General features: G+C 41.8%; 1 protein-coding gene across 1 annotated transcript; it reads right to left on the minus strand.

Annotated features, from left to right (window-relative positions):
* Positions 1-3,952: 3,952 nt before the first annotated feature.
* Positions 3,953-12,023, minus strand: PLK2 (polo like kinase 2). The gene is made up of 14 exons (XM_064139914.1): positions 11,728-12,023; positions 11,125-11,232; positions 10,853-10,969; positions 10,533-10,662; positions 10,169-10,256; positions 9,663-9,758; positions 9,247-9,445; positions 8,989-9,136; positions 8,518-8,615; positions 7,789-7,912; positions 7,321-7,561; positions 7,098-7,227; positions 6,898-7,008; positions 3,953-6,776 (listed from the first exon to the last, which is right to left on the minus strand). The coding sequence occupies exons 1-14, from the start codon at positions 11,938-11,940 to the stop codon at positions 6,585-6,587; spliced, it is 1,995 nt and encodes a 664-aa protein (XP_063995984.1). The 5' UTR covers positions 11,941-12,023; the 3' UTR covers positions 3,953-6,584.
* Positions 12,024-12,355: the final 332 nt, after the last annotated feature.

Below are 12,355 nucleotides of genomic sequence, written 5' to 3' on the forward strand. Positions count from 1 at the left end.
GCCTTCTCAGGGCCTGTGCCTGCAGCAAGGCATGTCCTAGGCTTACCCCTGAAACCTCTGGGCCTACTGTGAGGCCTGTTTCAGGTCTGTCTGCTGATGCCCTGCCAAACACCTTTCTAGCTTTCTCCCTTCTCCCTGCCTCCACTTCCTTCACATGTTTGCTCTGGAGGCAGGTTCAAAATGGTGTCTTTGCCTCCCAGGACCTCACCTCCAATGGCTGTCCCAGCCAGCCCTCTCCCATGTTTCCTTCACAGGTCCCCCTTCCCCAGAGACATGGCTCTCCAGCACCTTCCCTTCCTCCTGCTGTAATGAGCTCCCTCGCTTTTTATAGAACCCCTCTGCAAAACCTGCATGTTCCCACATACCCTCTTGTGCCATGATTCACCCTCCCAAGCTAACCTGGTAATTATATATAATTAACCAGAAGGAACTGACATGATGTGGAGATGATCAGATGTGAGGATAAGCTCAGAGTAAATGCTTAGACAGAAACAGCACCTTATACTACTGAATAATCCTGTAATCGCTCTGTGTACATTGTCCTTTCCATAACCACTGACTGACACCATGACACCCTGTGTCCTGTTATATCTAACCTTAATTGTAAGCACAGACCATCCACCTCCATTTCCATACATGCTCAGCAGTAACAGATGTTGGAACATCTGAAAATCGGGCTAGCATTTTTCATTTTCTATGTAAAACATCATACACAACTATAGCAACTTGTGCTAATATATAACAAAAGGCATGGAAATTACCACGACCTTGTCCCAGCTGCTTTGGATTCCCTGTACTAAAAAGTCCAGCCTTTTCTGTCCTATCTACTTATCTTACCTCCCATGAATTTTGTATTTCATGTGATGGCAGCTCTAAGAAGCTGGCCTTGAGGACAATAAGCAATTTGGTTGGTTGGTTGTTTTGTTTTCCTTAGAAGATCAAACTCGCTTTGATATCACAACCTTAGTTCCATTCTTCGAGTCTCATTGACCATCCTTCTCTGCCATGGTATAGTTTATAAGGCATAATACTTCCCCTTTCTCCTCCCATCATAAACAGATGCCTCTACTGAAGCCAGAATTCCTCCCTGTCTCTCTGTCTCCTCAGCTGAATGCCAATCCAAACCCATAAGCTTCCTTCAAATGTCTTAAAGTCTTCATTTGTAATAACTAAAGAAGAAAACTTAATAAGCTATAAATTGTAGAAGCATTTTCATGAATTATCAGTATTCAGCTATAAATTGGATTCTGATGAATATGCTTGTGAAATCAGTGTTTGAAGTGTGATCAGGAGCACGTGAGATCTTCTTCAATATGCAGTAGGATTGAAAAGGTAGCCTCAGAGCTCCTTTTATTAATGTGGTTAACAGTATTGGTGTGATGGTCATTTAGTGTAAAATATGTCAACTGAATACTTCAGAAAAATGCTCCCAGAAATGATGTTTGAAACTGTCAGTGGAAAATAAACAGTCATTTTCATGAATGTTCAGTATAAGTAATGGAGCCAGAGCATAGAGTAATCTTCATTTCTGGACTGCCACAGAAGAGGGTAGCACTACATGCTGGCAAAGTGCTGGGGAGCACATTCAGTTCCTCCATGCAGAATCCTTCACAGAGCCAACAGTAAGAAGGTACCTTACTGTTTTTTTTAACTCTGAAGAAAGAGTATTTAGTAACTCCTTTTTTGGGACAGTTAGAACAATAATACTTTGATGTAAAGTATACATTTAATTAACTCTTTTATGTGCCCCTTATGACAGCTTAAGCTGTTTCTTCAAATACTAAGTAGGAAAGAGCAATAAACGGTCCATCAAGATAGTATTTTCCTCTTGTTCAGATCACATCTGCCCCACAGAGACGATGTAAGATTTTTTTTCTCCAATATGATTTCACGGTAGAAAAGGAAAACACCAATAGAATCATAGAATCAACCAGGTTGGAAGAGACCTCCAAGATCATCCAGGCCAATCTAGCACCCAGCCCTATCCAGTCAACTAGACCATGGCACTAAGTGCCTCATCCAGTCTTTTCTTGAAGGCCCCCAGGGACGGTGCCTCCACCACCTCCCTGGGCAGCCCATTCCAATGGCAATCATTCTCTCTGGGAAGAACTTCTTCCTAACATCCAGCCTATACCTACCCTGGCACAACTTGAGACTGTGTCCCCTTGTTCTATTGCTGGTTGCCTGGCAGAAGAGACTAACCTCCACCTGGCTACGACCTCCCTTCAGGTAATTGTAGACATGGCAATGAGGTCCTCCCTGAGCCTCCTCTTCTCCAGGCTAAACAGGCCCAGCTCCCTCAGCCTCTCCTCATAAGATTTGTGTTCCAGGCCCCTCACCAGCTTTGTTGCCCTTCTCTGGAATAGTTTCAAGCTTAGCCTAACTCTGTGTTAATATGACAAAATCTTTCTAATCAGTTTTGTTTCTGTGCTAGTTTGAAGCAGGCTAGAATGTTTTTGTGAAAAGAACTAGATCATAGGCTGTGAAAAAGAAAAACAATGGTGAAGTCTACTTTCCCTCAGAGTCTTGCTGAAGAAGAATGTAAACATTAGATAACACTTTCGCCATTTTGTCTTCACTTTCTGGCGGGGCTCGGACTGAGCTGCATCTTCCTAACCTCACCTGCCACTCACCTTTGCTTCTTAACCTCTTGGCTGAACCTCTTTTCTTCCTTAGGACTGCGGTAAGGTTGAGAGAGGCAAGGGGAAGGTGCAGGGGTGGTTGAGAGCCCCTCCTGGGGACTGAGGTTTCTGGGAGGGGAGTTGTGTTTCTGTATTACTTTTACCTTGTCTATTTCTGTATATAACTGTATATATTGTAAATAGCTGCTTGTACATTGTGCTAGCTGCAAATAAATAGCTTCATTTATATTCCCAGAGCCCGACTGAGTCTAGTCTGGGTACCTTCTTAAGTGTGGGGGGCGGGGAACACCCAAACCACCACAGTTTCCATATTGAACTAGAGCACACAGATAACTCCTGGTGACTAGACCTTTACTAGATCTTTCTATCATACTTTTCCAGACACCGATAAACCATATTTGTTTTCAATATTGCATATTTGAGTTCAGTGTTTTGATTTCCTGATGTTAAAAAGGCATAGACACTATAAAAACAACATAAAAAATTTCCAAGCGAACAAACAAACAAAAAAAAAGAAAAACAAACAAAAAACCCACTATGGTCTATGTAGTGCATGACTCTGGTTGATTTCTTGGGCATATACCTAGTTCAGAGCTACCTATAAGCTGTAATATCTTTTTTAAATATTTTTATTTATAATCCATCTTATTAGACAGGGAAATCACAGTTATTGATGGCCATCTGAAGGATTCTCCAATCTGATTTTCAGAAGTATGAAATATCTTTAAAGTCACTGCTACTTTTTCTACTTTCCTAAGTTACCTGGACAATGTCACAAAGTTTGTTTAATGTTGAAGAATAGCATATAATCCAAACTCTGATTTTTTTTCTCAAATATTAAATGTTTTAATGAAATAAACTAATTTTGTAAAATCTGAAATGGATTACAAAATTCCCTTAAACGTTTGACTGACTAGTGTCATCATTGGATAATGCATTAATGTTGAAGCATGACCTATCTGAACTGTCTCTATGACTTGTTTCCTGACCTGACGGCAGGTTAGTACAAGCTCATATTTGTAAAAATACATTTTAAGATTTGATAAAAATATTTTGATAGAAGAGATTGTTCTTTTCTTGGCAACGCTCTTTTCTGTGTCCACTACTCATACCTGAGAAACCTTTGTGCTGACTTTCACCTAATTGCTTAATCCTCACATTTTCATTCAAGTATGTATACTTTCTTACTAAATGTCTGTGCTGTGCTTGCCCCTGTTTTCAGTATCATTAGGATCACTGCCTGACAAGCAGAAAATCCAGACTGTACAACTTCTTTCAAGAGAAGGTAAAACATGTGCTATATAGAGGCACAGACAATTACTTTTCTAATATTAACCTTCCCATATGCAGAATTACAGGAGAGATGTTACATGACTGGGTGAACAATGCCTTGTTTAAAACAGGATCTACTCGGGGAAAGAATTTCAGAATTTTTGTTCTTTGTACAAGTATTTATATTTTTTACACCAGCTTTCCTTCCTTGGTCTGAAGGATTAGCACTAAGGTAATGTACTTCAAAATGGGTATTTGTTCTTTACTCAGATTAGACACCTCTTATTTTGTAATATGAAAATAAAAAGTGGGGTAAGGAAAGATTTGAAAAGCATCAAGGCTTCTATACATTGCATGCAATTAACTGATTCACTTAACTGTATTTGAGCAAGGTGTACTAGAACCATCCATAACCAGCTAGCATTCTACAACAGAATCTAGGGCCTCTACATCACTTTTGAACATCCTACACTTGAGGTCAGTTTATTTGCCCAAATTTCAGCCATAGAAATGAGATACTCAAAGAAATTATACCAGCTGAACTGAACAGTCACACTTTCTGCAGCACAGAGGCAGTCAACCAAAAGAACCACTTTTCGATCCGAAGAAGTACTGTAGTTTAAGTAATTTTTGTTTCAAATTTACACAGATTGTGTATCTACTGCTGTCAGAACCAAAAAGTGAGATCTCGCCTTGTAACACGAAAGGACTGAACAGCGGCTGTATGTTACATAAATCCAGGAGTAAAATCAATCATTATACCTTAAAGAAAGCAGACAGCTGGAAAGCTGAATTCTGCTCACTGTAGCAAGTGTATATTTACCTTCAAACTGCCTAGAGTTACATTAATGAATCCATTTGAAGGCCTCATTTAGGTCTTCCTGTCTAGACTTGAGAAGTACATAAATATTGCCTAATGCATGGTATTCAGCATGAGGAAAACAATCACAATTACACCTGCTGCAAGATGAAGCAAGTAACACCTCTTTTCTTCACTATTTTGAATTGGTATCTATACTTTCTTTAGGCTGCACTTCATTACATTGGGTGCCAGCTCCTCACATTCAGCCACTTTTAAACACAGATGGCAACTGAGGTCTGTCTTTCAGAAGAGACCTCATTCAGTTCTATGTAGATCAATCACTTATTTGATGTGAAGTACTATTTGCTGCTGCATCACAACAGTTGAAGACTAATGTGTTTATATACATGCCCAGGAGCTACACTATCTACACAAATAAAAAGAACATGCTTGGACATCTCCCTCTGGACCAAGTTGAGCCCTCAGTCTCACATATTTGCAGTTCAGCTGACAAATGATACTGCCTTCAGTTTAGGAAAGCAATTCCTCTAGTAAGCATATATTTATTAACAGTGGGTATGCATTAAGCAGCAGTCCAATCCTGTGCTGTCCTCAAATACTGTTTTGAGCTACTTGACAGAGAACTTAGGTACACCATAAAGTGCATTTGTTCTGGGTAACACTTGTGGTTGTCTAAGGTTACTGACTTAGAATAAGACCAAAAGTTGATACTCTTCCATAACTGATTTTTTACTTTACTGGAACTATTTAACCAAGGGTAGAAACACACAATAAAGCACAACAGAAGGGCATTGACAGATATGGACAATTCATTCTACCATTGAGGTATAACGATGCTTCAGTCCCTTAACAAATAAGAGCAATGCTTCCACAGCAACCAAGAAAGGGAAGCTTATACAGCTCATCATTGTGTCTACTGTACACCAATTATCAACCATTAGGAATGAGTTTTTCAGTCACTGTAAAACATCAGTTCTGAGATACAGTATCTTGAGAAGATCCATACTTCTGGATTTATCCCCTAGGAAAAAAAAGTGTCAAGGCCTACATATTGCTCTGCAAGCTGCATCAGCAGTTGTTTTAGGGTCACTCCTATAACCAGCAGCAGCATATTGGCACTTGTGATAGCAGAAAAACTGGTTGGTGTTAGGAGTTGTCATTCATATCCTGATCTGTATTAAGCTTCTTTAAAATGGTACAAGATGTTTGTTAATGCAAAGCCTATTATGTCATAGGGTAAAGAAGCGGGGAGAATGATGCATCGGATTTCCATTCTCTTTATTGCCAAGAGAGATTTAAAATGCCAAGGTTCAAAAAAAAGTTGTGTAATAAATACTTCACTTTAGGCTGTAATAAATAAAAAAAAAACCAAACCAAAAAAAACCAAACCAAAGAATGCACTTTGCTAGCCACAAGTGTGGGCATTTTTGAAAAATAAGGGAAAGAAGAGTATGGCCATAGTTCACAGTTAAGCAACTAGAAGCTGCTTGTTACAGCTATTCCACAACAATGGAGCTCTCCCCTCCTTTTCCAGATGCATATTCACAGTTTAACTCCATCAGAAATGCTCTTAGAGCAAACAGTCACAATCTGCTCAGAGTTCAAGTCAAGAATATCTTTAACGCACACATACAACAAGGAAAATTATGGTCCAAAGAACTCCTTGTCACACCACTTTAGTTGAAGAGTATGCTTACACTTCTAATAGATGTGTGCCCAGCACACTAGAACAAGTCAAGTTTTCGTACCACCACACATCCATCACCAACATACTAGTTGCTCTATTATCCCCACTGTTGATTTCACAGTGAACAAGAAGGTCCATTTGTTTAATGGAGTCATCCCCATCAGTTACATCGCTGCAGCAGCATGTTCAGAGCATATTCCATTCTGTGTTTTAGTTCCAATGAACATCCAGAAACCAGAAGAGTTGTCAGACGAAACGTTGTGGATATCCTCTCTTCATTGATGTAGGTAAGGAGATACTCTTCACTTTGGTTGCAAATGATGATTTTCGTGTGATCATGATAGAAGTTCACCTGAAAAAGAGAAGCAAGTTCCTGTTTGTATACTTTCTCCTCTTGGTTTCTGGCACTAATCTAGTTTTATTGGAATAAGGTATTTTAGAAGCACTTTCTCTGGTGATGCTACCAAACTTACTTGAAACGTGCCATCATTGAAGAGCATCATTAATGCTTTATCAGATTTAAGCCACTGTAAGAGGTAAAGCCTGGGTCTGCGTACATCTGTTAGGCTAGGCAAATCCCCTCCCTATGAAAGAGAACAGACACTACATTAAGCACACACTTCATATCTAAGTCTATTTTCACATCTTAGGATCCAGAGGGTGATGAACTTACATCCATGAGGTTCTCCTCCATGTAGTGAGAAAAATACTTCAGTACAGTCACTTGGCTAATGAACTGTTCAGGAGCCTCTGTGGATGAGAAGACAGAGCACTGCCCTAGCTCGGCATAGTAGTGGACCGTTCTACAAAAGCAGAAAATAAAGAGGTTAGAAATGAGAAAAACATTTCATGGTTAAATCACCTTAGTGAGCTGTCATTGCTGTAATCATTCTTACTTTTTGTCTGGCAGAAGGCTCATATGTGCCCCATTGTTGAAAAGGACACCAACGGTGTGATCTGACAACTGGTACCCAAAGCCATACTTGTTGGAGTAGTCCACCCATTTTGTAACCCACTGGAAGGATGCTGTCAGCTGTTCTTTGGGAATGCTGTCTGCCTCTGGCATGTTCTCCAGACATCCTCGCAACACTCTTGCAACTGTATCAGCAACACTTCCCATGGTACTGTCTTCCAGGCCTGAAAGAAGCATTATTAGACTTTCAGTCTAAGTCTTTTAGCTATTTAAGACTGCAGTTTTAAGAATTTCAGCCATTAGGCTTTCCGGTTTTAATTTTTCCAAAACAATTATTGGAAAATTTAGAGCATTGAAAACAAGAGGTAGGGAGGAAAGCAGCTGTTCATTTCAAGTTTGTAAGACAAGAAGATGAGCTTTAGAATTTGAGACAACAGTTTGCTGCACTTACATTCACTGCTACTGCTGCAGCTTCCTAAAGTTCCTCTGACTATCATCCGAATAGAGTCACCAGTCTGCTTAGTTTCTGGCAATGTTCCTGGCTTTGCTACTGTTGTGATAAGAGGCTGGATCTCCTGTAAGAGTTGTCAAACATGTAAATATCAAGCATAATGAGCCAAGGCTTACACACAAGTTTTGCATGGCTCTCCTGTTCCTCAACAAATGGTAATTCCATTTGGTATTAACATTTCCAGCAAGTCCAAAGAGTTGCTGTTATACTGAGCTTAAAGAATAATGCCAGGTCTTTCCATTCTTTAGATCTTCAATTTGCATCTTAGATATTATTAATCAGTTCTCTGCAATGCTGCCCTAGCAAGAGAACAGATAGGTGCAGGTCTGAACATCAAATGCTAAGTTACTTCCCAGCAATTTAATCTTTAAGAAGTGAAACCCTGTATTTGGAGTATTGGGAAAGAGCATCTGGCAGAGAAGTCACTACACAGATGACAATGGAGTCTAGGCAGATACTGTAATTACTCAGAAGCCAAAATTGATAGTCTCCCTACAAAGGCTACCATACTTTGGTGAAGCTTGGTTAAACCCTCTTAAAGCATCTGCTAATCATTTAAGCTCGATGTTGTGTACAACCCTAGCTCTGATATCCAAGTCAAATATAATTTGATTATTGCTACTTTGCCCAGCTGGTATTGGATTTGTATTGAACCGCACTTGTATTTACCTCATCTGTTCTCTGTTTGTGAGGCTGCTGGGTTATTGAAGTCTTCTTCAAATCATGCCTCAGCTTGTAGATTTCTTCATCTTCTTTAGTTAGTCTGTCTGTAATATGGGAAAAAACAAACATTGACCATTTCATCAGGGAGCACTGTTGAGTTACAGAAAGCCTAACAAGTTAGCTGCAGAAAGCACACTTCCTCCATCCAGTATCTTCTAAACTTGCCAGTCTCTCAGAGCAGCACTGCCACTATACAGACCACTAAAAGACTAAACTTTAGGTTCCCAGCATGCCGTAAGAATCATTTACTTATGTAAGCTGACATAGGTTGCAGGCTCCTTATCAATAAAGAAGTCAAAACTAACACAAGAGGTTTCTCAGACAAGCATTAATACTTTGTTTCTTTCTCACAGCTCTATGTTATTAGTATGACATGATCACAAACATAAGTTTCAAATGTAGCTATGGTCCACTTACTCTGTGTGTCAAAGTATCTGGCTTTATCCTTTTTACCACCGAAGAGAGCAGCAGCTGCTTTTTTGAAGAAATTTTTAGCAGGACTTGACAAATGGAAATCAGGAACAGTGTGACAACAGCTAGCAGAAAGTCTGTCAGGTGTAAAGCCCTGTGGAAATAAGACACAAGCATCAAATTTTAGACCATAAAGTGTATTCTTAGGCTTGGGAGTGCATTCCTAGGGTGGTAGTTTTTCAGCCAGAACACTACAATACATACCTGTAAGAAAAATTCATGTCGAATTATTTCATCCAAACTGGGCCGATCTTCAGGATTTTTTGACAACATGCTAGCTATTAAGTGTTTTGCAGGTGCCAAGAGAGACGATGGCAGGCTGTATCTTGCTTCCCTTATACATCTGTATGTTTCTTTAAGATTTGTGGTCTCAAATGGAGGTCTTCCCAACAGCATTGTATACCTGTTTGAAAGCAAAGGAAAACAATTTTAACTTTTGCACACCCATAATACTTATCTACAATTACTGAAAAGGCTGTCTGTCTCCTAACAGAGAATTTCTAGACCTGGAATACAGGTGTATGAAGTGCTGCAAACTGAAGCTGTACTGCACCCACTTTGAACTCTTAAAAGCCTAAGCCAGTGATAGAAATAATTTCAAAGGCAAGTGAAGTACTTACATTACACAGCCTAAGGCCCAGATGTCAGATTCACAGCCATGCCCTTGTTTATTGAGGACTTCTGGAGAGAGGTAATTTGGTGTGCCACATATTGTTCTGCAAATCAAAGCGACCACAGAGCTAGTTAGTATTTCAGGTAGAGAGAAGAGAAGCTGCTCTTCAGAGGGCTGGTTTTCCTCTCAAGTTTGGACAAGAACTTAGAGACTCCTAAACAAGAGCTGTACAAACATTAATAGTATAGATGTGTTTCATGATGTCTTCATGATACAGAAATAGCAGACTCTGCTGTGTCTGCACCACTTGATAGTAAGGTACACTGTCACTGGTATCTGGTATTATTCAAATGCTAAGAGGAGAGCTGAAGTCAAAGCACAGAAGCTTTTTTTGTAGAAGAAGAAAGCTCAATCCCAGAAGCAATTATCTTCTGCAATAGAACAGTGTTTCTCATGTATAAACAAATTTGGTTTCACTTACTACTAGACATTAATTTTTTTGTATGCTCCTACCTCCTCCTGTGCTCCAGTGGTTCCAGCCTAGCTGCCAAGCCAAAGTCTCCCAGTTTCAGTTCCATGTTCTCATTAATGAAGAAGTTACCTAGCAGACAAAAGGAATTCCAGTCAGCCCTTTTCTTGCAGGGCAGGAATGCATTTGCCACAGGTTCCAAGTCATACTTTGCTCAAAGCCAGAAGCTAGCCAAAATCTTTTTTTAAACAAAAAAGTGTAATATCATCCTTTAAGCACTGTTAAGTCTCCATAGTGAAGACTTGAGTAAGACGATTCCATTAACCAGATTATCACCACATAAGCATAAATCAGCACAATACTGACAGGGCTGGAAGTGTCTTGAAGTCAGTGAGGTGTAAGACTTACCTAGTTTAAGATCTCTGTGCAAGATTTCCTGTTCATGAAGATACTTTAGCCCTGACACAATTTGCCTGAGGTAGTATCGTACTTCTGGTTCTGTCAATACCTTCCTCGCTTTTAGGATATGAGCCATTGACTGCAGAGGAAAAAACAAAGACAGAAACATCACTGAACATTCATACACAGGATTTACCCTAAAAGTAAATCGATGTATGGACAAAGACAACTAAAAGGAGCCACAAAAAATACCTTTTTTACATCACACATTTAAATTAGTTGCAGATTCCAGGTAAGTAAATACTGGATTTCTCCCAGTTGATGCTCACCCTTCTACTGCAGTATTCCAGAAGAATGTAAATATTCTCTCTGTCTTCAAAGTAATGATAAAACTGCACAACATGTCTATGATTAAGCATTCTGTGCAGTTCAATCTCTTTATCAATCTGAAGAGAAAAGAGGGGAGGGGGAAAGTGTTGTTAGCCTTGCATTCACAAAATTGAGCCAACAGCTCTGCCAGAACTATTTCGGGAGAAGGGATGGGCAACCTAGCACACAAAGACAGTATGAAGACTTAAAAAAAAGTCATTAATGAACACACCTTTTCCCTTTGATGAGGTTTTGCTACTCTGCTGTGAGGAATGATTTTTGCAGCATAAACCTTATTTGTTGTCAAATCTGTCATCTCATAACACTTGGCAAATCCACCCTAGAGAGACACACGAGAAAAAAGCAATTATAGCAGGTATGAAAGAAGTCCCACACTTAGTCATTCACCAGCTCACGCATTAGTCAAAGCGCAACTTCCTTTGCAGAGGACAATTCAGTAGAAGACAGGTCTAAAATTCTTCGCCCATCTGAAGGTTCGCTCTTACGGCTCCCCCCAAGTCCCGCATGCTACATCAAAGTCATTTCTGTAGCCTTGCTCGCCCCGAAAACACGATTCCACATGCAGGAGATGGGCAAAGATGAACCGGGAACAGAAGGGTTCTTGCACCCTCTGGGTCTGAGCCAGAAAGCAAATCCTGCTCCGGGCAGGTCGAGGGGAGGCAGCGCGGCGTTCTCCAACACAGGTCGGCGGAAAACAGCCCCGCTGCGGTAGCGCCCGCAACCCGCACCGTGCTTCACCGAGAAGGGAGGGCGGCCGGGCCGGGGCACACCAGCCGCCGCCCCGGGAGGGCACGAAGCCCGCCGCGGCCATTACCTTTCCGAGCACCTTGCCGCGGCAGTAACGCTTTCCCGTCGTGGGATCGGTTATAATCCGGGAAACCTCAGCGGCGGGGTGGGCGTGCTGGTGCGGCTGCTCCTCTGCCTTCTTCCTTCGCGACTCGCCGCCGGCCGCTCTGCCTTGCGACGCCTCGCAGCACTTGGCACCGCCGCCACCGGGCGGGTAGGCAATGGTCCGCAGCAACTCCATTACCACGCCTCGCCAACTCCGTCCTGGAGCGCGCCTTGTTTAGTCTTGTCTTACACAACCAAGCACACACCACACTGCTGACGCTCTCCCAACACAGAGAAGCGGCTCGGTTAGTCCATTATATAGCAGACGGCGGCTCCGCCCTGGCTCTGCGGGACGGCCCTCGTCAGCGCCCGGCTCCGCCCTCCAGCTTTGGCCCGGCCCCGAGGCGGCCTGAAGGCAGCCGGCTTTGCGCTGCTTTAGGGGCAAGAGCGGCGGGAGCGGAGCTGGCTGGCGGGACCGGCTCGAACTGCGGGGCGGCGGGTCCCCTATGGAGGCGCCTGCTGCGCGCTCCTGCTGCGGTGGCTGCTCTGTCCCCCGCCGCTCACCGCGGAGATCTCGCCAGTGGAGCTTCATCCGACTTGACTGCTGCTGC

Source organism: Pogoniulus pusillus, chromosome Z, assembly GCF_015220805.1.
Source record: "Pogoniulus pusillus isolate bPogPus1 chromosome Z, bPogPus1.pri, whole genome shotgun sequence".
NCBI lineage: Eukaryota > Metazoa > Chordata > Aves > Piciformes > Lybiidae > Pogoniulus > Pogoniulus pusillus.

Excerpts from the sequence above, each read along its gene's own strand:
- PLK2 (XM_064139914.1), bottom strand. The coding sequence starts at position 11,940 with ATGGAGTTGCTGCGGACCATTGCCTACCCGCCCGGTGGCGGCGGTGCC. Across the intron at positions 9,759-10,168 it reads CCACTGGAGCACAGGAGGAG|AACAATATGTGGCACACCAA; the intron begins GTAGGAGCATAC and ends TTTGATTTGCAG. Across the intron at positions 6,777-6,897 it reads TCAATGATGGCACGTTTCAA|GTGAACTTCTATCATGATCA; the intron begins GTAAGTTTGGTA and ends TCTCTTTTTCAG.